The sequence below is a fragment of the Passer montanus genome, unplaced genomic scaffold, assembly GCF_014805655.1.
Source record: "Passer montanus isolate IOZ18808 unplaced genomic scaffold, ASM1480565v1 scaffold64, whole genome shotgun sequence".
In the NCBI taxonomy this organism is placed as follows: domain Eukaryota; kingdom Metazoa; phylum Chordata; class Aves; order Passeriformes; family Passeridae; genus Passer; species Passer montanus.
Genome location: NW_024371482.1, coordinates 2,457,590 through 2,484,383, shown reverse-complemented (window position 1 = coordinate 2,484,383; position 26,794 = coordinate 2,457,590). Strand labels below are relative to the sequence as shown.

Below are 26,794 nucleotides of genomic sequence, written 5' to 3'. Positions count from 1 at the left end.
TGACTTAAAGATTTTCAAAGGCTCTTTCAGAAAGGCTGGGAATTAGATTCTTGTGGAGACCTTAATAAAAAATTGAAGACCTCATGTATTAACATACATTGATTTATTCATAGTGTTTCATTACAAATAAGTGAGGATCCCATAATATCAAAAAAGGTGAGGAGAGCAGCAGAGCACGGTACATTATATTGACAGCTCTGTTGAAATTGAGCTGCCTTGGGATTGAATTTGGAACTCAGGCAAGGAATTGGCTGGTAAATAAGTCATGAGTTTCCCTTGAAGTGTCTGTACATCAGGAGGGTTGCCTTGGGTGAGCACGCTGAGCTCAGGCAGGTTTCAAGGTGTGCTGGCACCAGCTCCAGGTGTACTCAGGACATCCTCCAGGTCTGGAGCCCTCCTGGCTTCAGCCAGGTGTAAACCAGGCTGCACCACGTGTAAATCTGCACTCTGAGGCTCATAATGAGGGCAGGGAAGGGTTTCCACAGAGACAAGGGCTTTTGTCTAAAGACGTGGTGAACTTTATTTCATTTAAACATATTATTTCATTTCAGCATATTCTCTGTAGCACAGGGAAAGGCCTCCAAAGCTTTTGTTGTCAGAAAAAGGCTTCCATTGTTTTCAGCTGCCTTTTGAGGAGATGATTTGCCAAAAGGAAACGTATCCATGTTTGCACTGAGGGTTTTCATGAGCTGTGGGGGCTGCAGGGGTGATTCTCATGAAAATCCTGCCGGCCGCGCTGTGTGCTCTGGTTTGACAACAGAAGTTCTGAGCTTGGGAACATAAAGCAACTCTTTACATCTTTTATTGTAAGTCAGCACGTGCTGAGGCTTTAGCCGAGAGAGGAAATTAGTTTTTCCCTAAGTAAAGCCTTGGAAATGTTGGTTTGACAGCACCCAAAGAGAAAATGGCTCATGGGAGATACGGAAACAACCCTGAAATAATTCCTGGTGTTTGCAGTTCAGCCTCAAGAGGTGACAAAGCAGGGGAGCAGGGAGAGGCCAGGCACAGCAAGCCCCTCATCACCTCCTGTGCTTGTTCTTCATTTGCAGATCACATACAAGGCTGTTGGGTCTCTGGATCCCAGTGCTGACCTGTCCAGCCAAAGAGGGAAAGTCTTCAAGCTGCGGAATGAAACTCATCACCTTTTTGTGGGATTGTACCCAGGCACCACCTACTCATTCACCATCAAAGCCAGCACAGTCAAGGGCTTTGGGCCACCCATCACCACCCGGATTGCAACCAAGATTTCAGGTACTGAAAGAAAAAGAAGAAAAAAAAATCTAGGGCTTTGTGCTTCAAACTCAAAGCTGATGTATAAAATTATTTAAAAATACTCAGCTTAATGTTTCTCCAAGTTTCATAGAGCAGAGTTTTGAAACAGCCATAGAGTTTTGTTTATTTGGGTTACAATTACAGTGGTTAATTTGTGGGTGTCCTAAGTATCCCTGGATATCTGTGGAGCATTTTAAATGAGAACCATCATTAGTTCCACAAATGAGCTATCCTTATAGTAATTATTGTTAACATTATCTGCCTGGCTGGGGAAACTCCTTCCGTAATGTAGTTTTTATTTTCAGGATGTACTGAAATGGATGTAATGAAGTAATGGAATTAATAGTGCAAAGAGACTAAAATAAGGGAGGAAAGCTGTTTTTCTTGGGTTTTTTAATGGGTAAGAGCAGAGAGAGGGCTTGAGGTACATAAGAATATGAAATGCACTAAAATAAGGAGGCAATGGCAAAGAGAAGGTGTGGGAAAAAAAGGTAAACAGGGCAATTATAAAAAAAATACTGTAGTTGTGATATTGGGCAGATATATGTGGATTTTAACATTTAGTTGATAGCACTAAAATAGATTTTTAAAATAGGTTTTCTAACAGAGAGAAACGCTGTCATTTTCTGGACTATTTTAACAGTTTTTTTCAGTAAAGTCAAAATACACATCTGGAACATTCAGGATACTGGTAATGCTTGAAATTATGGCTGGTTATTGTAGAAAAGATTGCAGTACAGTATAGATTTTCCACTGCCCTATTTCAAAATCAGTTAATAATAGCAAGTTGAGAGCAGTAAGTGACAGGGTAAATTTTAAGGAAGCAAAGCACATCTCCTCCCTCTGCTCGGGGTTTGAACCCTTCACATTCAGCACTCAAGCCCTGAACCACTTGAAGTAAAAGCCATTAAGTGTCCAAACAGCTCCTTGGGCTGTTGGGGGCTCTGCAGCCCTGCTGTGAAGGGTCAGCACAGCATGCACTCCATTCCCTTGTGACCAGAGAAATAAAAAACCACAGCAATGGTTGGGGGCCTTTTCTCCTCTGATTCACTTTCTTTGCATTTTATCATCCCATGAGTGCTCAAATTGTGTTAGCAGCCTGCATGAGTGCCAAGTGTATGCAAACTGAGCTTGGTTTATTGACTTTTTTACCCCCCATCTCCCAATTATCTGGCTGTCAACAGGTGGATACAAACTCCATGCAAGCATTAGGGTTGTCTCTGGCTTTAGATTCTCTCATTGCATGGTCAAGTTTCTGATACATTTTCCAAATAATTTAAAAATTGCCATTAAATTTGCTCTAAGAGGCAGCCTCAAGGTTATTAGGGAGAAGAAGGATCTTTGCACTGACAGGAATGTCCTTGTAGGCTGTATTTATTTTTTTTTTCACATGGAAAGACATCAGTGCTGTAGCAATGTGTGTGTATTTGTTTCCATGAGTGCACTAAGTCATGCTGTAGCACCGTCCCCCCTGGCCAGAGCAGGGGCTCAGCAATTCCTGCTGTGCCATCGAGGCCAGCAGGTCAAGGGAGGGGATTTTCCTCTCCTCTCCTCTCCTCTCCTCTCCTCTCCTCACTTCACCTGCACCTCTGGATCCAGCTCTGGGCTGCTCAGCACAGGAAGGACATGGAGATGTTGGACTGAGTCCAGAGGAGGTCACAGAGATGGAGTCCCTCTGCTCTGAGCCAGGCTGGGAGAGCTGTGGGTGATCCCCTGGAGGCAGAGATGCTCAGAGAGCTGGAGCCCCTCTGCTCTGAGCCAGGCTGGGATAGCTGTGGGTGATCCCCTGGAGAGGAGAAGGCTCTGGGGTGACCTCATTGCAGCTTTCTACAGGAGCACCTAAAGGGGCTCCAGCAAGAGAGAGACTTTGGACAAGGACCTGGAGTGACAGGACAAGGGAATGGTTTTAACCTGACTGAAGGCAGGTTGTATGTTAGGGAGAAATTCCTCCCTGTGAGGATGGGCAGGCCCTGGCACAACTGGGGCTGCCCCTGGATCCCTGACAGTGCCCAAGGCCAGGCTGGACAGGGCTGGGAGCAGCCTGGGACAGTGGAAGGTGTCCCTGCTCATGGCAGGGTGGGGACTGGATGATCTTTAAGATCCCTTCCAACCCAAACATTCTGTGATCTCCAGCATCTCCAGTGATCTCTGGTGTGGAGGACCACTGGGGATGTGTCTCCTTTCAAGGAGTCACTGCTTCCCCTTGATGGAGAGCACCTTATTCCAGAGAAATCCTTCTTAAGCAGTTGACATTCACTCTGAACACATTCCCAGCTTATTGACAGGGAAGCCAGCAGCTGAGCTGATAATAGCAGCCCCCATTCTTGACAGTTTTCAGGCATTTAGATAAAAATCCTGATTGTAAACAGGATTACAGTGGAAATCACTATGAGAGGATTAAATATGGGATCCCCCACAATGCAGCTTGCCCTTGTGAGCTACAGATGAACTATTTGTATGAATTCTTCTGTTTGATTTATACTTTAAAGTTATTTCAGCAAAACCTGCATCTTTGGAACAAACTTGGTGCTGCTCTGACCTCATGATCTTGTCAGGTCTTCAGCGCTAAAACTTGTCCCAGAGAGATGCCTGCTCCTGGGGAAGGAAGAAGCAATAAGTGAAACATATTTCCTAAGGAAAGTTGTCCTACTTTCATGGAATGGTCCTAAGAGAAGATAAAGCAGAAGGAGAAACTAGAGTTTGGCTGGGTGGGATTTTATTCAGTGGGTTTCTGTATTGCTGGGGGGAACATGTGAGGGATAGGGTTGCCATGGCTGGGCACTGCCCGAGGGTGGCACTGGGATCTCTGCAGCTGCCTGGTGAGTCAGCAGCATTTAAGCACCAGGGTAAAATATCCTGGGTTTGGGTGCAAAAAATAATCTGGCTAATTTGTGTTCCTCTCTTCTCATCTTTTGTGTTTCCTAGCACACCCTCCAGCTAATCATGGGGACCAGATTAAGTCTGTGCATTAGAATCTCTTAAGATGTGAGAAGGCCCACTGAGAGGGCAAATCCACTGAGAGGGCAAATCCACTGCCCAGAACAGGGAAAAAGATTCAGGATTCAGGGGTACTTTCAGCTCTGCCACTGATTCACTCATCCTAGTAGTTTGGGATTTTTATAACGTCTGTGCAGTTTCCTTTCCTTTAACACTGAAGGAATGATCCCATCTCAAGGTCTTACTAAGTCTTAAAAATTCAAGAGAGGATTTTCAGAGCCAGCTTGAAGATTGTCCCATTCCCGTTTCATTGGAATGGAAAAAGAGTGTACAAACATTTAAGCAGTTTTGATCATTCTGGTCATAACACTGGGAAGTATTTTGATATTTCATTTGAGAAATGTTAATATAACGTTGCCATCCCTACCAAAGGCAGTGGCTGGTGCTAATGAAGGCGTTCTTTGTTCTGCTGCAGCCCCATCCATGCCGGAGTACGACACGGACTCTCCCCTCAATGAGACTGACACCACCATCACCGTCATGCTGAAGCCTGCTCAGTCCCGGGGAGCACCTGTCAGGTGGGTGTTTTGTCTTTTCTCTTCACACTTCCCTCCTCTCCTTCCTCCCCAGGCTTCCCTCACTCCTCTCTCATTCTGCTCTGATAATGGAGCTGCCGAAAGCAAGCGCTGACTAAAAGGCCAACTCAGCTGTTGATTCTGCCTTTCACACTCCTTTCATGAATGCTTCAGCCTCCTTGCCTCCCGCTGTTAACCTCCAGGAAGGATTGCTGCTGGCACTGTCGGGGTTATTACCCTCTCAGCATCACTTCAGATGCCTTTGCAGCGCTGGAGCACAGCGGGATGTGGAGCTGGAGACTGAACATCCCCACACGAGGGTGGAGGAGGCTCCAGGTCTCCATCCTGCCCCCTCTTCCATGATGAACAAGGCCTGCTGGTAACTATTCTAGGAGTGTCTGCCTTATCTTTAATGCTTGTGGAGGTATTTGCTCAGTTTCTGGTTTTAACACACTTCTCACACTCGTAATCCAGCTGTGCTGCTGGGCTGGCTGTGCAGTGAAGTCCAGAGAAAAAGGAACTTTGATTTAGTGAGGCTTTACTAGCAGAGACAAGCAGATCCTGCTGTGATTTACAGATCACAGAATCATTAAGGTTGGAAAAGACCTCCAAGACCATCGAGTCCAACCTTTTACCACTCACCACCTTATCAACCAGCCCAGAGCACTGAGTGCCATCTGCAGTCATTTCCTGAACACCTCCAGGGATGGTGACTCCACCACCTCTGTGGGCAGCCCCTTCCAATGGCTGACCACTCTTTCCATGAAGAAATTCCTCCTGATGTCCAGCCTGAACCTCCCCTGGCATAGCTTGAGGCTGTTTCTTCTTGTCCTGTCCCTTGTGGGAGCAGAGCCTGACCCCCACCTGGCTGTCCCCTCCTGTCAGGGAGTTGTGCAGAGGGAGAAGGTTCCCCCTGGGCCTCTTTTTCTCCAGGTTAAACAACTCCAGCTGCTCCTCACATGACTGAGTCTCCAGCACCTTCCCCAGCTCCCTTCCCTTCCCTGGACACGCTCCAGCCCCTCAAGGTCTTTCTTGCAGTGAGAGCCCAGAACTGGACACAGAACTCAAGGTGTGACCTCACCAGTGCCAGGTACAGGGGTGCCATCCCTTCCCTGGTCAGTTAGGGGCAGGGAGCTGCCCAGGCACCCGTGGCATAGAGGGGGCACCTTGCAGGGAACCCTGCTGCCTGTCTGGGCTGGGTGCTGCTCTGAATGGGGACATGCTGATGTGGGACACTCACCTGCAGGTCACTCCCTCACTTGGAGTTCTGTACTCATCATTCTCTTCCACCTCAGTGAATTTGTGTTTGGTGCAAGGCACCAGCACAGATGAACAAATTTCCCTTCTGAGCCCACACTGCCTTACCTGTTTCTGCCCCTCATCCTGCCAGGCTCCCCTGCTGACAGCAGCAATTGGAATCACTTATAAAAACAGTGGGTCCTGCCTTGCAGAGGAGGCCAGCACAAATTCATTACCTCCCTGTGGGATCTTCAAGCTTTTACCTCCAGTGCTCACAAGAGACTCTTGAAGTTTTTCCCATGGGTGTTTAAAAAACACCACAGTTCTCCCTTTCATAAGGTGTTTCTTTCATTTTGGGTTTCTGTATCCCATTGACAGGTTCTTAATTCTTTTGAAGGATGCCCACTAAGTATTCAGGAGCAAATTGCTCTAGATGCAAACCACTGGATTTAATTAAATGCCCTATATCATCTGGTGATCCCCCAGTTCTGTTGTGGCTTGGCCCCAAATTGCATTGACAAGCTAAAACAAAACCAAAAAAATCCATTCCTTAAGACTAAGCATCATCCCTTCTCTGGTTCTTCTGAATAATGTATTTCAAAGTTTGCCTTTCAATCTCTGGTACTCCATATGAGCAAATTTAGGAGCCTATTTTCTGAGTCCTTTAGGGATGTTTTTTTCTGCTGGAAAAGAGCAGTAAAATCACACAGCTTTGTTTTGTTTTATTTCTTTATATGGGGGAACATTCCTGTATCTCGTTTTACCACCTGCTGTCTTCGCAGTGTCGCTATTTTGTCTTTTTATTGAAAAGTCTTGTGATTTTTCTCGAAGTCGATTTACTGCACTTTGACTGCATTCAGTGAATAATGCCTTTTCCAGCAAATGCATCTGTACATAAAATTGGTAGAGATTTTTTATAAATTTTCACTCTGATTTCTTTAATTGCATCGTAGCCTATTACACATGTTTGCAGAAAGTGCAATATTTACATGCCACATCTAAGTGATAAAATTATTTCCTATAATGAGTCCATTTCATTGACTTACAGATGTGTGTATGAAAAGCAGAAGGGCAGGAGGAGCAAGGGGGAGGGAGTCTTGGGGAGATCTTTAGCTTTTTATTAACTCTGACAGGCTCAGAATTCTTCCCCTGTAGAACCATCCAGACTGTTCTTAGGCTAACCTTAATAAATCCAGTTATTTCAACTTTAATTCTCCTAGCCTCTTCCCTTTACTTTCAGTCTGTTATGCACACTGCCCCATTTGTGAAATTCTCTCAAAATACCATTTCCAGAAATGGTCCCATTCCCTCAGAGGGACATAACACGAGTAACCTATTGTGAACTGCTTTTGGCACCCACAATACACAAGAATGAGGTGGTTTTTCCTCCTCAGCGTGTTTTATTCATTCAGCTGAGATCAAATGTGTCCTTTTGGCTGTTGTCTGGCTAGATGTTCTACCTTTTTGTTGTGTGGGGTTCATTTCCCTCATTAATCCCCTCTTGGTGGGATGCCATGCTCTCCCCAGTTGCTGAAGGCATTAAGGCAGGAGCTGAGACAAAGGGATGAGCAACCTCCCAGCCCAGCAGTGAGATGGTGCAGGGGATCCTGCCCAGTGGGAATCCTGGTGGGATGCCTTCTCCTGGCCTCCCTGGTGGATGTGGCCATGCTTTCCTGGATCCTTCATCTCCCAGCCTGCCTCAGATGGGGCTGAACAGCTCCTGAGAGCTGAAGTGGATTTCCCTCACACCTTCCTAGAAAAGCTCTGCTGTTCAGGGTTTTCTCTGGGCAGGAATAGGTTGATCCCTTATCCCACCAGCCTGACAGTTTCTGCTCTGCAGTTCTCCAGTTTTTATTATGGTCCTCCCAAATGGTGAAGATGCAAACAATTAATATACAGTAATTATTCTAATATTTTGTCTTCTGTTCAGGGGATTGTGAGTTGGAGAACATGTGGGGGTGTGACTAAGCCAATATCTGTACTTGGTCTTGAGTTATTTCATTCTGCTGTAGCACAGAGGTGGAGCATGGGCTGCAAGAATATCTTCAGAATAATACAGAAGGATATTTAAAATAAGATTAATTGTGTTTTCATTCATCTGAAATGAAGCTACACCAAATCCAAAGTCACTTTCAGCATTAAGACACTTCTGATGTTCCCCAGTGCTCATGATAAATAATTTAAATGTGGCTGTTTATAAAAGTAACGATCATGAACTCGGTGTTGTTAATGATCTATAGATCACAATGAGGACTCTTTCATGCAACATAATAGGATTAATATAAACTTAGATATTCTTTGATCTATTTTGTCCTATTGCCAAAAGAAAGGTGAAGCCTGGGCAAGCAGAAATATTCTCCCTTGTGGCACGGGCATTTCATTTTTGCCTTCATTTTTCGTGGTATAACCTGCAGAGTTTGACTCCCCATTGCCCTTTAAAAATAACTTTTAGGTGTTCTTATATCAATCTAAGCCATGTGAATGGTGCTATGATTGATTTGCTGGAGGCTGACATTCATCTATAATACATTCACAAGAGGAAGGAAGAATGCAAGTGTTCTCAATCTTTACTCCTCACCTCTTTCCTGAAAACCTCCAATGTGATTTTGAGGATATTTCTGCCTTTGAATCTGTTATTGTCAGGAGGGCTGAGTTAGTCCTTCATAGATTATTCACATATGACATCTTTAGACCTCTGTTTGAGAATTTATATCCCACTCCCAGCTTGGAAATAACACTCTGAGGGGTTTTATCTGCAGGACATGTCCACAGGCTGCTTTTTGTGTGTTGGATATTTGAAGGTCCATCTGCTTTATTAACATGCAGTTGGTTCTGTCAATCTACCTATACTACTATTATGGAGAAAATCAAATTTCCAGAGCATGTGTTAGTTCTGAGGATTTCAGAGCTTAGATAAATGCTTCCCTTAGGTGTGATTGCCTTGTCAATACCCTGCGCTGCGTGGTGGAGCTGTAGGACACTGCAGAAGGACGTTCAAGAAGAGCCTGCAATTATTTTGGGGTGGGGTTCAGAAAATAGAAAACTTTTTTGTTGGAGCAATATGGATTTGGTCTCTCTTCCTGGAGTTCTCAGAGGTGTGTCAGTAAATAATCTGTGATATTCTTTTGTGTGCTGCCAGCACACAGGTACAGATGGGTCAGTTTATTAATTTACATCTTAAAGGAAATATGTAAATCTGAATAAGAGAAGAGAGTTTAAATATTTAAAATATATTAAGGACTGAGCCAAGGTGGAATAAATATTTTCATATCAACAGCCAGCCAGGAGGAAAAATTAATTTCTATAGACCAAGCTCTGTGTTACACTTGAATGTTATTATTTGATTATTGATCTTCCAAGCATGAAATAAAGGGAAATTTTGTTATACATGATGCTAAAAAATTTAAGAGAAGACAGATGTAGTATGATTTACAATACACTGAGGAACAGTGGGTTTTTTCTGGATTTATACTCAAGCTATTCTCCCAGGAAATAATCCTTTTGGATGTATTTGTGTACTTAGTATTCCTACATGCAATAATGATTAAAATTTTCTTGGAAAGAAGGGCCATGCTATCACTTCCATCTTATGTTAGCGAACTGAAAGTAGCTAAAACTTGTTCTTCTATCAGCAATAAAGTAAAAATGGAGAAAATTTGGAGCCATAGGCTCGAAATTTAATCTCCAGGTAGTTATTTCTTTTCTGTGATTTTGGGCATTCCCTGTTCATCCTGAGCCTGCCTTTCCTGCATCCCTCTCCCTGCACCCTCAGTCTGATTTTGCCTCTATTGCAGAGTAGCTCTTCCCAGCCTTACAAAGGAGTGGTTTCCAAGCCCAGTGACCTTGATTCTGTGGTGGAGAAACTCTAAATTCACAATATTTGCTGCTGCTTTTGTTTTGCTTTGCCACAGGTGACTTTGGTTTGTAGATCTCCTTTAGTACAGAGGGAGCAGTGCTGCTCAGATCTCTGCTTTGCAGCTTCTTAGTGGCATCACATGAGCCTGCCTCAGGCAGTTATGCTGATAATTGATTCATTAATGCCAGAAAAGGGTGGCAGTTTCTAGTTCTTAAAACTACCACATAGAGAGCCTTGTATATGAAAATAAAGACTGGAGTGAAGGAGCAGCAAAACAATAAAAAGGGTGCTAAGGGTGAAATTTTCATGCCCTTGGTAATTCAGAAAGTTAGATTCCCTTGAAAGGCACATTGTTAGTACTTGGAAAATAAAATTCCTGCTCTGCTTTTTCTGAGCTCCTGTTTAAATGTCTGCATCACATGAGCTGGTTGATTCAATAGAGGGCAAGCAGTCGTCACTTTTAATTTTGTAGTATTTAATGTCATCTTTTAATTTTGTAGTATTTAATGAGAAATGAGATTATCAATCTAGGCTTCTGATATTATAAGCCAAATTATCTGTGTTAATTAACATCTCCTATAATATACCTCAGGGATATTGTTCTGAAATCATTCAAGCTTAGTTTCTCCTGCCTGACACTCTGTCTTCAATTTAGCTAAGAGTTTGGAGGTACATAAAGAAGTTTCTTCTTAGAGATAAACCAGATCTACATTTTCTTCAACTGTGTGTGAATGTGAGAGAAGGAAATTGAGAATTTGGGCGAAAGGCATTTAGTACTTGAAACTATTATGACTATTAGAGGTGCTTTGCTTATTGTATCAGGAGAAAAGCAAAATGGAGATACGGGTGTGTAAGGTACAACCACAAGTATCAGGATGGTGATACTTAATTGTCTAACTTTTAGTCTTTTGTGTAACATGGCAGAGTTAGTTGAATAGGGGCTTAAAGGTTTTGTTTAGTTCCCTGAAGAGTCAGGTGTGAGTCCCAAAAAGTGAGGCTAAAGGGCATTTTGGGTCAATTTTCTCACCTGGTACAGGAAATGCATTTTCCTACTGGATCAGCACAATGTGCAATTGAAATTCAGCCCCCTAAAGGGGACAAATTTGCCTTTTACCATTTTTCAGCCATCCCAACCATGGCCATTTTCACAGCCCGGGTGACCTGCTGTGTCTTTGACCGTTCCACAGGGAGCTTTGGCAGTGGGCAGAAATGGGAGAGGAAAGCCATAAAATTGGCGTCTATTTGAATGATAATATTTTAACAATCAAATTACACGTGGAACAAATTCTTTGGTGCCAAACAGCATTTTTTTTAGTGCTACAGGGAGCCTTTTGCTAACAGTTTTTAGTGTTGTGAAGACCTGAGAATACTGAGTAGGGGAGAGGAGATTTTTTGAATAAATCCTTTATGCTGGTTATGTAAACTGCCAGATTTAATTCCAGCAACCAACAGGTTAATGAATTCTGAGCTTTAAGTGGACATTCACAAATTGATGGCCATCTCATCACATCAACCTGTCACCCTATTAGATAAGGGAACAGGAGAAAATACCCATGGTTCCAGTTTGAGGGTTCCTTTTCCCAAGAATTTTCTTTCCTCTCAGAGCCACTGTGCCCCTTCCTTGTTGTCACAGAATGAAAGGGTGATAAAAAACAGCATGAAAGACTTCAAAAAATCAGAAACTCTGACTTCCAGGAGGCGTCACAGTGCCAAGCCTGTGAGAGCTTTTGGATCAGACCCTTTAGTGGGATGAGCTGAGCTGGGCCACAGCTGCTCAGGGGTGGGAAGCCCACAGGAAGGACCTTGGCTTTTTTGGAGGATCATTAAGGATGATTTACTTAATTGAAGCAGCTCCTTTAGGCACTTAAAATGGAATGGGATGAGTCTGAGCACAAGTCCCTGGCCGTGTCTCTCCCAGGAGTGAGGGTGCTGAGTTCACAGGACAAGTGGCCTTTCCTTCTCTGCTGCACATGGCAGGAGATGTTCACACAGGCAGGTGCCCCTCGGTGTGTCTACAACAACAGAAAAACACAATAAAAGGGAAGATGAGCAGGCCCTGCTTTGCTGTTGCAGACTAAGGCATTTCAGGGTTTAATTATACTACAGGTATATAAATTCCGGAAACATGTTAATGCTCCCGTGATTAAAATTATAGAGGGTCTAATTGAAAAAGCATAAACCGAATTGAAGAATTCCTAATTATAGTTTGCTTTGAGGTGTTAATTTCCTCCATAATGAATGCATAATTTCTTGGAACTAGAAAATGGGGTTGCTGCACCAGTGCGTGGGATGCAGATGGAATGAAGGGATTATCATAAATGCAGCCAGACAATCCTCAGGAATAAACCTCTGCAGCCATGATGCTCTTCTATTTCAGCTTTCCTTGCACTGTGGTTTTCCAAAGCAAAAGGCAGAGCCAGGAACGGTGAAGGATTTGCTTGCAGTGCAAAAGGAAGGGGAAATAGGGCTGGTGTCATTCAAAGCAGTCATGGTGCAAAAGGGGAAGGCGAGGAGAGAGGTAGAATGTGGAAAAGTCAAACAGTAAAAGAGGAGGAAATGCCAATTTCACTTGTGATCCACCTTGGCAGATCCCTAAGGAGCTGCAGGAGCTGATGTTGATGCAGGTTGAGGGCTTTTTTCTGCCAAAGGACACAGCCTATGTGTAATGTTTGCTCTTTTGTAAAAAATACTCGGTTTTGAAGGGAGTTGGTGGACTACAGGATTGTCAGACACAATCTCCTAACATTTAAATCGATCCCATTCCCATTGTGGTGGGGTGGGAAGTGTTTATGGATGGATTTCTGCAGAGAAGTTCTTATCCTTGGGACTTTCCCACTCCCTCTATCCTCAATTTCCCTTCATTCTGGGCCAGGAGATGCTGTAGTGAAGGCACCATTTTAGATTTCTCCCTGGTATCAGAAGGATGGCAATTTTGCACTTTCTGAAAAGCAAAATATATCCAGAAAAGGTGGAAAGGAGCTGGTGGACACTCCTGCAGCTTCAGGGCTGAAAGTCTGTGTTAGGCTTCCCCAGGAGAACTCATCATCACTGCACATTGACCACAGGAGTGGGAGTAGTGAGTAATGAAGTTTATCAGAAGGTTGTAAACAGAGCAGCTTCCCTCTTTTTTCCTAGTGTTTTTCTTAGCCTCTTAATTTAAAAAATATCCAAACAGACATGACCTCAATAAAATTATGTTTCTGGTGTTTTCTAGTATTCTCTCTTTAAAAAGACAGCAGATTCTTCTGTGTGGGTTTTCCCTGCAGAGTCTGGTGCTGTGGCTGTGGAAAAGGCAGAGGAAGCTTGAATTCCCAGCTAGATTATTTCTGCATCCAAATGAACCTAATTTGATGGAAGCCATTGGAAAAACCCAAATTAATTCTGACTGAGAATGTATGCAAATAGTCCCATTCTCTTGTTCAAGCTGCTGCTTTTATGGAAGGCATGGCAGAAGGTGCTGGACAGTCCCAGTAAGGGTTTGCCATGGTCTCTCCTTGCCCTGCATATTGTCCAAGAACCACTTTGGATCTTCTTGTCCTTGAAAAATCCTCCTGGTCTTCAACCAGCACTTGCTGAGGATGACAGGACCTCAGTCAGTGATGCCTGTCTAATACAAAGCAACATTAACAAAACAGAGGTGGAGTTTGGCTTTTTTTTTTTGTAGATTAAACAGATGGCAGGTGGCTCAGGAGGGAAGAGACACCTCCAAAGCCACTCACATCAGCTCCTGTTGCAGTGAAAGCTGTATCTGTCTGCATTCATTATCTTTAATCTGCCAGCAGAAAACAGCATTGAACTGGAGAGAGGGACTGGGCCAGTTCCACCAGGGAGCAGCAGCTATTATGGCTAATCTGGGTTGCAAGCCAGGTCAGGCTTATGGAGATGGTTGAGATAATGGAACACAGAGCTTTGAAATGCCCTCTGGTTCTTTTTTTTTAAATTTTTTAAATTTTTTTGTTTACTTCCCAGAAGAAGATAATGGAACACAGAGCTTTGAAATGCCCTCTGGTTCTTTTTTTTTTAAATTTTTTTATTTTTTAAATTTTTTTGTTTACTTCCCAGAAGATTAAATACAGAATTTAAAGCATTTAAGAGAGTACAAGTAATATGACATGTACAAGTAAACAGATGCAGGAGCAGCATTCTGGTAGGCTGGGGATGGTCAGAAGATTAAATACAGAATTTAAAGCATTTAAGAGCGTACAAGTAATATGACATATGTACAAGTAAATAGATGCAGGAGCAGCATTCTGGTGGGCTGGGGATGGTGTTTCTGCAAGTCTGAATTGCATCTTTTATTAGGGCAAATTATACAGCTGGGGAAAAAGGCCTTTTTTCAGTACACAAATCCTTCTTCATGGTCAGTGAATACAGCTGTGCTCTGAGCAGCTCCTCAGGTTTTGTGCATGTTACCACATTGCTGTTTGCTGTGGACAGGTGCTGTGGTGGTGGCCAGACTTGCTTAGAGCTAGATGGGAGTATTTGGATTTTTGGATACCTTTCCATAGCCTCTTCAATCAGGGAAGAGTCATGGTGGGTATAAGCTTATGAGGTTGGAAACACTGATTTTAGTAGGCATGTTTATGTGTAGGTACACACATAGGTGCACACAGGGGTGTTTAGATGAGCACAAATAGAATCATAGAAGCACAGAATGATTTGGGTTGAAGGAAACTTACAGTTCACCTGGTTCCAACCCCCTGACACCTTCCCCTATCCCAGGTTCCTCAGAGCTGCATTATTTAATCAGTTATTATTGGCACAATGTTGTTAGTCGTGTTTATGGTTCTGTTGCATCTTTCGTGTGGTGTAATTTTAAGACAGAGCCAGTGTCCAAACTCCTCTTTCCCAGCACTGTCTGCTCCTCCTTTATCACTGCAGGTCACATCTCTAGCGATGCTCAGAAGTCACATTTTTCTCCTTTTTTTCCCCTGATTTGAAAGATTTGGTAGGAATAGCATGTGTTCAGCCTGGATACTCCAGACTCCATTAGACAGGACATATTGGCTGGTGGGTGGATGGAGGAATATTGGACAGCAAAGTGTGGATTTGTTTACATACAACTGATGCTGTGATATCAGACAGAGTCACATTCCCCATGCCACTGTTTATATATCTGCAACAGTGGGATAGTTACTGTGCCTCAGGGGTCTGCCAGGATAAAACATATGCAACCCACAAAGGCCATGGAATATTTGACATTACATTGTCATTTTTTTTACTAAAAACCCCATCTAACCACACCAAAAATCCCAAAAACCCCAAGCAACCCAACCAAACAAACCACCTCCCCCACACACACCTTCCAACAGAGTTTTCATTTTTTCAGTCAGCTGTGGGAGTTGAATGTGAGACTGCAAAGGAATTTCAGACAAAGCATCCTGGCCAAAGACAGCATTTGTTTGAGTGACACTGGCAGGATGCTTTTCTGCAAATACCAACATTTTGTTTGGGTTTGCTGTTTGCTCAGGCCTGACACAGTGCACAGCTCCTGAAATAGATGCCACTGTCTGTCCCACAGGCAGCTCAGCACAGACCCATCTCTCCCCTGTACAGGAACCATGCAGTCATTAAACATCCCCACTTTTTCTAGAGCCCATTCCAATCACTAGAGAAACTTAACAAAGCTTGAAATGTTAGTGATAAAAGAATGCCCGTGTGAAAAGGATGACTCCAAATGGTTTTATCCAAGTGTGAAATCGTTACCTTTTGTTTCATGAATTTCAGGGTCTGACATGCCCTAGTAGTAAATCTGGAGCACTGAGCTGAATATGAGAGTGGAAGAAAATGTGAAGAGACTCTCTTCCTAGTCTTCTTGATTATTAAATGGAGTTCATTATTATTGGCTCTATCTCAGCAGGTTTTTTTCATTGCAATGGCAGTAATTACCATCTCTTTTTCCTATGCCATTTTTTACAAATTTGGCTGAATTTGAATATTTTTTTTGGGTATTCTTCAACTTTAGTGAACATAGTAGAAGAGTTGTTTAATTTAAATGACTGCTAAAAGAACATGCAAAAATAACTCCAAAATGAAGGCTCTGGTGTGAATAACTTTGCAATATGAGAGACTATTTCCTCAAGCAGCATCACTATTATCAGCTTTATTTTTGTGAATGCCTTGCAGATGCAAGCAAGCTGATTGATGGCAGTGCAGCCCAATATTCATGGGCTACTTTTTGAGTCTTTGAAACAGCCAAGCACATTCCAGAAGATGACACTGTAGAACAATCTCTTTTTTTCCTCTATTTTCTGCATGAAACTGTTTATTGAAAGCAAACCTTCACTTCAGCATATTGTATTCTGCATGGAGCTGTTCCAGAGTGCAGTGGAAACAGCAGCAATCTTTAATTGATTTTAATGTGTTTCGAATCTGTTCTTAAATAGACAGAAAATTGCAGAACAGAGCACTGGGTCCTGTCAGCGTGTCCTAGGTGGCTGTGAAACAGTTCATTATAGTTTGTAGATTAGTTTCAGAGCTTCTGATTAAAAATGCTACTGGAGGTACTGAGGGTGGCATTTTAGAATGTGTGAAGGCAGTAACTCAGTTCTCAGGAATATATTGGCACCTGTTGCCACCCAGAAAACTTCATGAACTTGGAAGCTCGCTGGGGAGTTGACTCTTGGGTGCCTGAATGTTTCATTGCAGGAGGTGCCTGGTCAGGAAATTCACCCTTGGGGGCCAAGGAAAGCAGTGCTGCAGTGGGGGTCAGCATCAGCCTTTCCATCAGTTATCCCTTGAGATCTGTAAACTTTAGGGAATGTGTGTTATATAAAGCTTTTTTAGACTTGGATTGGGTTGAATTCTTTACAAAATCACCCATATGCAGATTCATGGTGGGGCTGCAGAAACATTGTGAGAAGGATCTATTTACAGTTTAGTGTCACCATTTTTTGGGTAAATAATACAGAGCACTGATATATGAAGTACATTTCTTCAAAATTGCCATTATTTTATTTCTTACTGTCTCTGTGGCAGAATTCAGGCTTTGATCTCCATATCTTTAAGAGGGGGAAATAAAGATGTTGATGCTACTCTTGTGTCTCAGTGTGCATCACTGAAGGCAGCTTGGCCATAAAACAAGCATCTGCACCTCCAATGGCTAATCTGAATTCTAAATGTGGGTGTCAGGCAGCACATCAAACCCTCTCCCATTCCAGTATCCTGGGAGATGGCTCCATACTGTCAGAATAAATGTGATGAACCTTCATGGATATATACAGATATACTTACTTTGGCTCAACCAAATTTAACAGGATCACAAGTTAAATGCAATAATCAAATGATAAAAAAGCTGGTGCTCAGTATCTGTAGCTGGAGTCTTGTGTAGCACACAATGGGGAAGTAGCTGAAGAGGTTGTTGTTCCCTCTATTTATTGTACCTTTGTCCCTATTCATGTGCTGCTGATGCCTTTTCTTTACCTCTGTGAAGGTCAGACAGTATTTGGGGGTCATTTTCATGGGTTTTGATGGCCTTTTTGGAATAGTTGGATCTGTTCCTTCCATATGATATGTGCAGGAGGGAAAATTCAACATCCAGTTCCACGTCAGCTGCTACATCCCACATGGGGCGGCACAAATCCTTCCTCCATTTGCTCCTTTTTGTCCTTCATTCTTTGAATTAAAATAACCAGTAACAAGGAAATCACTACTCTCTTATTTCCTGTAGCCTATCAAAGAGTTACTCTGGAAGTAATGTGTTCATCTGAGCTAGGAGTGGGACGTTCCTGTTCTCTGTAGGATGAACAACAAAACCAGCTCACAGTAGTCTGCTAAAAAAAAGCACTACAAGATCAAGCTGTACTAATTGCCACTTATTTTTGCTCCCTGGGAGAAAATAATATTGGAAATAATATATGGCTGATAATAAATTTATGTGTTAAATGAAAATATATTAAATCTTTATATGATGTGAACGAAAGTTTAATAATGAGATTGGTCCAGAGGGAGTACTCAGCTGCTGAAACATTGTTTCTTTTAAGCTTTAAAAATTCAGGTGAGTGGATCACCGCAAGGTTACAAAGAAATTATATTCCTTTTCCTACCCTCTCATTATCAAGAGTGCAGTGAATGTTTCACCTTGTTGATGTGTCAGGATACCAAAGTGCATGGGCCAGATGTTGGATGCTTTATGGAGAGCTCGCAGTCAGCTTTTCCTCCCTATATTCCTGTGCATCCTACATTCTAACTTTGAGACTGGTCTTAATACTTAATTTGTGGACAAGAGTTGTCTCAGTCCAACCTCAAAAAATAAAAAAAAAAAAAGTCAAGATCAGGGAAAGGAGAAGCCTGAGGCAAACAGAGAGATCTCCATCACAGCAATGGGCTGTGACTGGGGATGTTGATTTTTTTTTTTTACACTGAATAGGGAACTCATAATTTAAAAAATTACCTTGTAGATGGTGATAAGGGCACCTTTCATTCCTCTGCAGACAACACTTGTGCTGTGGCCCATTATGGTGGGTGCTTTTATCAGTGATTTACAGCCGAGCTGTCAAAAACTTTAAAAAGCTTCTATTAAATTGATGTGGATTTATCTATCTGAGACCTTTGAAATTCATAAAGGAGCCCAGTTTTGGCCTCCTTTTCTAATCAGAGAGTGCAGCTGCACACAGGGCAGTCAGCTCCCCAGCCTCCCGGGAGGTCAGGCATTTGTTTTGTGGCTCAGACTTGAGAATCCCTCGAGAGCTGCCTGCAGAGCAGAGCCTGTGGATGTTTGGAAAGCAGTCCCTGGCGTTTTTTATGGGGACAGCAGCATTATTTGGCTGCACCAAAGTGGGCTGGGGTGGCACTGGGAGCACAAAATCCCTGCTAACCACCACCCTGCAGCACATCCATGTGTGTTTGATTGCAGTGTTTCCAAACGTGTCCTGACATTAAAAGCTGGAATGCAGGAGGTAGTGTGGCTGTGTCATCTTTCATTTCACTGGCACTGAAGTTGTTATCTTGTGTAGGAATTTGAATGCTCTGTTTTTGTTGTCTCTTTTAATGTCATTTCTGTGTGTGACACTGACTCTCATATCCAGCTGGGCGTTTGCAGCTGAGGCATTGATTCCTGCCAGGAGAGCCATGGTAGCTGATCCTGGCTGGGAGCAGCAGCTTTGAAGCCTGAGATGGGGAGAGCCCCAGGAGATCCATGCTACTGCCTACCTGGTAGATGGAATAAGAGCTATTAGAATAGTTTTGGTACCTCCTCCTTATTTTCACTGCCAACTTGCTTTTTTTATCCTTCCCTCCAGTACCACATTTTGGAAAACCACTCCTTTCTCTTGTCTGTAATCACATTGATGATAGCAGGGATAGTAAATGGCAAAGGGGAGACCCTACTCAGCCCTGACCCAGAGCTGTGAGTGCAGCTGAAGGGCTTCTAGGCCAGAAGGGCAGATCCTACTCACCAACTTTATCCTGAGTTAGTGCCCAACCACGATCTTGGGGATTGTGGTGCATCCCACCAAGTTCCCACCTTCTGAGCAAAGCTGGGTTAGTTTTACTCTGCTGAGATATGTTGTAGTAATGCAGATGGTTTGCTAAACTTTAGGGTGGGTAATGGGACATTTGCTACTCAGAATTCCCACAGCAATTCCATTTGGGTGTAGGATTGGTGGGATTTTGCTCCAAGTTACAAGAGCACCTCAGTGGAGCTATGGAAGCATTTGTTGTGCTGGGCAGCACTTCACGGGTTAATGCAGAGAAGTTGATCTCTGAAAATGCCCTAAAGGCAGGCAGAGAAATTCTGCTCCTAGGTATAAACAAAACAGGAGAAGAGAATAACTAGCACTTCACGGGTTAATGCAGAGAAGTTGATCTCTGAAAATGCCCTAAAGGCAGGCAGAGAAATTCTGCTCCTAGGTATAAACAAAACAGGAGAAGAAGAGAATAACTCAAAACAAAACAAAAAAACCCACAAAAAACCACAATAATTGCGGGGGGAAAAAAAGGGTCTGTGCCAGTCTGTGTCCCTGCTGGGGTGAACTGGGAATCCTGCCCTTCTGGAGGGTCTAGGTATCAAAATACCAGGATCAAAACAGAAAGTGAGACCCAGAGTAACCATCTGAAAGGGAAACAGAGTGATAATCTTCAGCCCAAAGCAAGCTTTGAACTCAAACATGCTCTTGGCTGCTCGACCACTTCCTTTGAGAGTGGCCAGGCTCAGAGAAGAGTGAGGCTGGAGGGTGCTGGACCCCAGGCCAGGCAATCCAGGCAAAGATGAGGGTGCAGTGTCAGTCAGTGTGAGCTGGGACATCAGGGAGAAAAATGCCATGAAAGCAGTCAGCACCCCACCCCAAATGTCACCAGAGGAAGGTTTTTAGCCAGAGGGAGCAGTGCCAGCTCAGGTGCCTGTTCATGGACAAGGAGGCAGTGTTTGAGCAGGAGATGAAGAGGATTTTAACTTGAGCACAGAGGGGAGAATTGCTGCACCCCAGCTGAATGTTCGTGAGCACACCGTTGTGCTTCCAGGGAACCTTGATTCATTTCAAAAGAATAAACATTAAAAGTAAAATTTCAGGCCACTACAAGAGTGAGTTATCCCTATGAAGGGAAGAAGTATGTTAACAGCTAAGTGGAAAGAAAAAGTGTGAAAGAATAGAGGCAAAAGAGTATCTGTGCTGGGTTCAGTTTAAGAAGTATCTGTGACTGGGTTCTGTATGTATGAAAACTCTTGCTCATGATGAAAAGTGTCTGTACTGCTCTAATGATTCGGGAAAGAGTTCAGTTACCTGGCAGTTCATGTCCCTGGGAGCTTCCCCTTCTCCAAAGACAGACAGTGCACCAGTTCATGGCTTGCAAATGGGATAACTGAGAGAATGAGTGTCACCTTTAGGTCTGGGGAGAGAGGATGAGGGAGTTCTTGGACTCTGTGTCTGCTGGAAGCAGATTAATATATGTCTATATGTCGCCATGACATATTTTATGAAAATCCTTCTGATAGGATTTTCTCCTGAGAAGCTGAGGAGCCTCAGGAAAGAAATGTAAACAATAACTATCTGCTGCTGTGGAATGCAACAAGTGCATCTTTCATCCATGTCAGATGTTTCTACTCAATGACCAATCATGGTCCAGCTGTGTGGACTCTCAAGCTTTTGTTATCATTCCATTCCTTTCCTTTCTATCCTTCTGAAGGATTCTTTTTCTCTATTCTTTTAAGGATAGTTTTAATATAGCATTTTAATATCATATCATATCATATCATATCATATCAATCATATCATAATATAATATAATATAATAAATCAACCTTCTGAAACATGGAGTTAAGATTCTCATCTCTTCCCTCATCCTGGGACCCTCGAACAAAACCATATCTATACATATATATTTGTTTATATACCTAAAGGAAACATTTTCTATGACCAGAAAATGCAAGTGTTTAGGATTGGATGAAACAGGAACAAAATGTTTTTTAGGTTAGAAGGTATCTGGCAAATGTCCATAAAAGTGCCAGCTACAATTTTGCACATGGCTGACAAAAAAAATGACAAACTTTCCCAGTAGTGTTGATTATTATGGCCAGAGAGAAGGGTCAGAATAGGAATGTACCCTCCCAGTAAACAGTGGCCAAATGAGCCCAGTATGATTTGCTATTGCTGAGCTGAGGAGAGGGCTTGTATTGAACAGGCTTGCAGCTCCCACTGCATCCTCAATGACAATACTTATAGTGTTGCTTGGAAACCTGTTTTTGTCGTTTTAAAATTGTAAAACAAATATCAGAGACTGACTAAAATGATTTATTAAAGGCTCTGAAGAACTCTAGGAGGAGGACAGGTTTCCAAAATGTTGATGGGACACCATTAAAGGCTGCAGCTGGTGCTCCTGCTACAGAATTCACAGAATTCACAGAATCACTGGGTTGGAAGAGACCTTCAAGATCATCGAGTCCAACCCAGCCCCAACACCCCAACTAAACCCTGGCACCCAGTGCCACATCCAGGCTTTGTTAAACACACCCAGGGATGGGGACTGCACCACCTCCCCGGGCAGCCATGCCAGAACTTTATCCCTCTTTCTGTAAAAACTTTTTCCCAATATCCAACCTGTATTTCCCTTGGTGCAGCTTGAGACTGTATCCTCTGCTTCTGTCAACCCCAGCTGAGCACAGGCACCTTTCAGGAGCTGTGCACAGTGATGAGGGCACCCCTGAGTCTCCTTTTCTCCAGGCTGAGCACCCCCAGCTACATTAGCAAATGCCAGGGAAAGGACACCTGTAGTATTGAGTAACTCATAAATTGCTCCTGCTTGTACAGATTAGCTGGGATTGTGTCTAGCAGTGGGAGTCAAATGGTTTCCAAGTTCTTCCCTGCCTGCCCTGCTGTCAGCAGAACTTGAGCCAGATCCCCACGGGCCCCAGGACCTGGGAATTCAAAAGCAGGAGCTGGGGCTTCTTCATTCCTGCGTGCTGCAGGAGCCAGAACTCCCTTCCCATGGGAGCTTTGATGAACTATTGCTGTGCTGGAAATTCCCCAGGCCAGTCTTTGTGCAGCAATGAACCTGTGAACGTGGGACAATGATACACTGCGGGCTGGCCCCAATCTCTTCATGATCTCCTCTGTCTGCCTGAACAAAGGCCCAGCCTGGCACAGACAGGTGAGGGCAGCACATCTGAATAGTCTGACACCAAGCAAAATGACTGCAGCCCTATCTCTCTTTGTCAAGTGTGTGAGTGGTGTTAAACAGATGGTGAAACCTGCCTGGGCTATAGCAGCATGGAACTCCAGGGCTTTGTTAGCTGCCTGGGGAGGAAAGGGGAAAGAAACAGAATGCATTTGAATGCCTTGCAGGCTCTGAGCCTGGAATAGTAAGCTAGAAATAACAAGATTGCTATTATATATCATAATGGCCAAAAGCTTAGCAGGAATCAAAAAGGATTACTATTTCATAAAGTCAGAGAGAATATGAGGAGTTGTTGCTGTTTCTTGAAACAAAAGTGGATTGAGGGAACTATAAAGCCACCTGCTCAGTACATAAACAGTCCTCGAGGGATGGAAGGTAAAAGGAGAGTTGCCATTGGGAATTAGAGAATTCTACACTGCAGGATATCCCAAAAAGAGGCCATAGAATACCAGAATGGTTTGAGTTGGAAGGAAACTTAAAACCCATCCAGTTTCAACCTCCTGCCATGGGACACCTTCCACTGTTCCAGTTTACTCCAAGCCCTGTCCAACCTGGCCTTGGGCACTGCCAGGGGCAGCCAGAGCTGGGAATCCTGTGCCAGGGCCTCGCCAGGTCCTTATGTGGACACCAATATATGAGGGAGGGCCAAAAAAAAGTGATGTTCAAGATTCTTTTTGGCCTAAATAGCTTTTTGCACCCTGAAACTGTTGCCACAGGCACCTGACACCATTGCCACCTGCTCATGCTCTCCTCCACTGCAGCCACTCTTTGGCCCAAGCAAAGAATTCATGTTTCACTTTGGTGGCTGAAGGAGAAACCATCTGCTGGCCAACATTCAGCACATTAATAATTCATTCTAGAGTGGATATTTTATTAGTTACTCCTTTTCCTAAAGAGTGACATGATTGAAATCTACACTTTCACAGAGGTTGATCCTGATTTACTCAATTAAACCAACAGAGCACATGACCAGCATCTTGCCCCCACAGTGACTTTCAGTGGTCACTGCCCCTGCTACTGCTGTGCCAGGAGCTGTGCTTGCTAGGACGCCTCAGCTGCGTGTTTCTGACTTTGCTCTACTCTTGTCTTTTTATTTATTGCTGACATTCAAGGCTCTGGGGTCTCTAATCTCCCTTTCTCTCTCCCTCCCAGTGTCTACCAGCTTGTTGTCAAGGAGGAGAAGCTGCAGAAAGCCCGGAGAGCTGCAGACATCATCGAGTGCTTCTCTGTGCCAGTGAGCTACAAGAATGCCTCCAGTCTGGACTCCCCACACTACTTTGCAGCTGAGCTGAAGCCCATCAACCTTCCTGTCACACAGCCCTTCACCGTGGGTGACAACAAGACCTACAATGGCTACTGGAATGCTCCTCTTTCCCCCCTGAAAAGCTACAGCATATACTTCCAGGCTCTTAGCAAGGCCAATGGAGTAAGTGCAGGGAAAATTGAGCTGCCTCTGTAGGTGTGACTGCCTCTCTCTGTCCTCCTCATCATTCTCCTTCCTTCTCGATTGGATGCTGGTTTAACTTCTCCTTCTTATTACCCTCTTACAGAAATCTGATGAAAATCAAGCATGCCATTACTTGTCCTTCACTCAAATCTCTCTCTGATGCTCAGATCCAATGAGAAATCTGTTGAGGACCCTGATTCTGTAAAGGCACATGTTGCCATGTGATTTACTAAGTGAGCTGCTTAGAATTTAGATACTTTTTTTTTATCCTTCAATAAGCATGAATGTCAGAGTAGGGGCTATTGTGCTTTTAAGAGCCATAATTGCAGTATCTTGATAGTTCACAGTGCTTGTGATTTTGGAAGAGATGTTATGAATTTGGTTTACCTTGCACTTGGCCATATCCTAATGCAGCCCTTGTGGCTAGGAGTTCCAGCTTGAGGAAGTCAGGTACTGCAGTGGGGACAGTCTGCATGCCTGTCCTACCCCTGTGCAATTCTATATTTTTATGTAGCTTTACTCTGTGATATTGGGTTTAAGATGCAGACTGTACAGGAAATGTAGCCCAGCCCATTCTCAGACTCAAATGACACACACAGTGCTACAACACACCCCATCCCACCACAGGAAAACAGGAAAACTTCCCTCTTCTCTTCCAGCTGAGGATAATTTGTGACCTTTTACCTCCCCTGTTTCAGGCCAGATCCAGCCTCAGTGGATCACCTTCCTCCCCTTAGGCTCCTCAGCTGTTTTCCATTCATACAGAACACAAGAGAATTTGCCATTCTGGTCTCCTGAAGAGTCTTAGAGCTTTAACAAGGCATCACAAATTTGGGTAGCAGAGTCTGCTATTATTAGCATGTTTGCCAGTGCTTTCAGAAATTTAATTTTAACATAGATAAATTCTCTACAATATCACCCCTGAGAGAGAAAAATTACAAAAATCAGTCAAAGGTGAACAGTGCAGGCTTTAGTGGTTTTATACCTGAAATGCAGCTGCACATTGCAGAGGACTGGGATGGTTTCACAGGCTGGCAGTGCCAAAGAGTGTTCACAACACATCTGAGTGCTGTGCACCCTTCATTTATCACCATTTTCCTGCAGAGTTTCAGCTGTGTGGCTGACAAGTACAAAATCTCTTCAACACTGTGCTGGTTTTCACCTTGGTTTATTTCTAGTCAATACAGTTTCCTTCCAGCACTGCTCAATTAATTCAGTTTTAGATTTGCCTTTATAAAAGAAATAGTGAATATATGTATATGTCTTTCTGTTTCTAGTTAGCTCCCCCATGTGTGACAGTTAATTGCTAATGAATGGATCCCCAGGGAAGAAGAAACTTTATTTGCTTAAGTAGAATATAATGTTCCATAAAGGGGAAGTGTAGGCTTCCCTTGGTGTTCTGGATTCAGACAGCACTGGTGTTCCTGCTTTTCCTGCATCTCACCCTACATTCCAGGTGTTAAGGACTCAAAAAAGGATGATTGCTTGGGCTGTCCTAACAGGAGGGCTTTTTTAGCAGAAGTTAATCAAATAGTCTTATTAGTCAACAGTGCACAGTTCACGGCACGATGAGAAGTGTCCAGCCAGACACAGTGAACTCCTATTTGAGAAAGCAATTTCCTCCTGTCATAATAATTTATATTTCTACAGAATATGCTTTATATATCCTCAAAGTGTAGTGCTGTGGGTAAAAGTACAGAGGAAATGCCCAAGATTGGAATATGGATCTTCAGAGGTGCAGCTTCTGTTCTGATCCCCTCTGGTTTGTGGTAAAATCATTAAGGCCCACATTTCAAACATGAAGGTCAATTTGCATTCATTCTTTTGCAGCTGTAAATATCAGGTTTTTGCTCCATTCCCAGAACTATTTGTATTTTAGAGTTCTGAGTTTTCACTTGTCTGTAACCTGAGCAGCTTTGACTGGTCTTGGAAAATCCTACAAATAATTATGGCTGCAACATGGCATTTCCATCCCTGGAAGTGTCCAAGGCCAGGCTGGATGGGATTTGGAGCAGTCTGGGATAGTGGAAGGTGTCCCTGCCATGGCAGGGCGTTGGAACTGGATGGTCTTTAAGGTCACTTCCAACCCAAACCATTCCATGATTTTTTATAAGGCACATCTACAAAAAACCTGCAACAATAACAATTTAGCACGGTTAAAGTAGAGCCTTATGTTCCCTTACACATGAAAAAACATTGCCACTCATTTTTTAATTAGGATATTCCATAGTTTCATTAATCACTGACAGTTGTGGAATGATGAAATTTCTTTCCACACCTGGAAGCTGCAATGGGAAACCTTCATGCAGTGAACCAGAACATCTTCCTTTGGAAACAGACGGCTCTGGGGAGAGCTTAATTTCCAGAAAAAGCCTGGATTTGGTCAAAAAGCTTGATTAGGAGGAGGTTAGGAGTGCTGTAGGAGTTCTGCATTGTTTGAGCTCCTCTGTTCACGGAGGGTTGTGCTCACTTGGTGTTCCCGTCTGCTCCGCAGCCATTAGCTCTGATTGTTACACTGAAAGGAACATAATTAACAGCTGGATGCAAAACAAGTGTGGCAAATTGCTGCAGAAGCAGATCACCAGCTCTTCTGCCATCTCTTGTGCACTGTTGTAGTTGTCTCAGAGTGTGAATGAAAAAGCTGTGGCTGGCTGGATCCATCTCCTGGGCACTTGGGTGCACTTTGGTCACTGTGGTGCTGCCTCCAGACTGGAGCCTGAGCAGAACATGGTGAGACTGAGTGGTTTTCAGCTTTGTTACACAAAATGCTTCCAAATCCTGTGAACCTCCCTCCCAGGCACTGCTAACAACCAGATGCTCAGCTGAAATGTGACACAGTTTGAAGTGAGAGAGGGGAGA

At 43.5% G+C, this 26,794-nt stretch overlaps 1 protein-coding gene across 10 annotated transcripts in view; it reads left to right on the top strand.

The window, feature by feature from the left end:
• The window catches only part of PTPRT (protein tyrosine phosphatase receptor type T), a 452,765-nt gene that overhangs the window by 331,238 nt on the left and 94,733 nt on the right, over positions 1–26,794 (top strand). For all 10 annotated transcript variants that reach the window (XM_039728161.1, XM_039728157.1, XM_039728164.1 and 7 more), the window contains exons 10-12: positions 1,050–1,251; positions 4,685–4,787; positions 23,641–23,914. In XM_039728161.1, the coding sequence (XP_039584095.1) occupies positions 1,050–1,251; positions 4,685–4,787; positions 23,641–23,914 (579 nt within the window). The remainder of the gene's footprint in view (positions 1–1,049; positions 1,252–4,684; positions 4,788–23,640; positions 23,915–26,794) is intronic.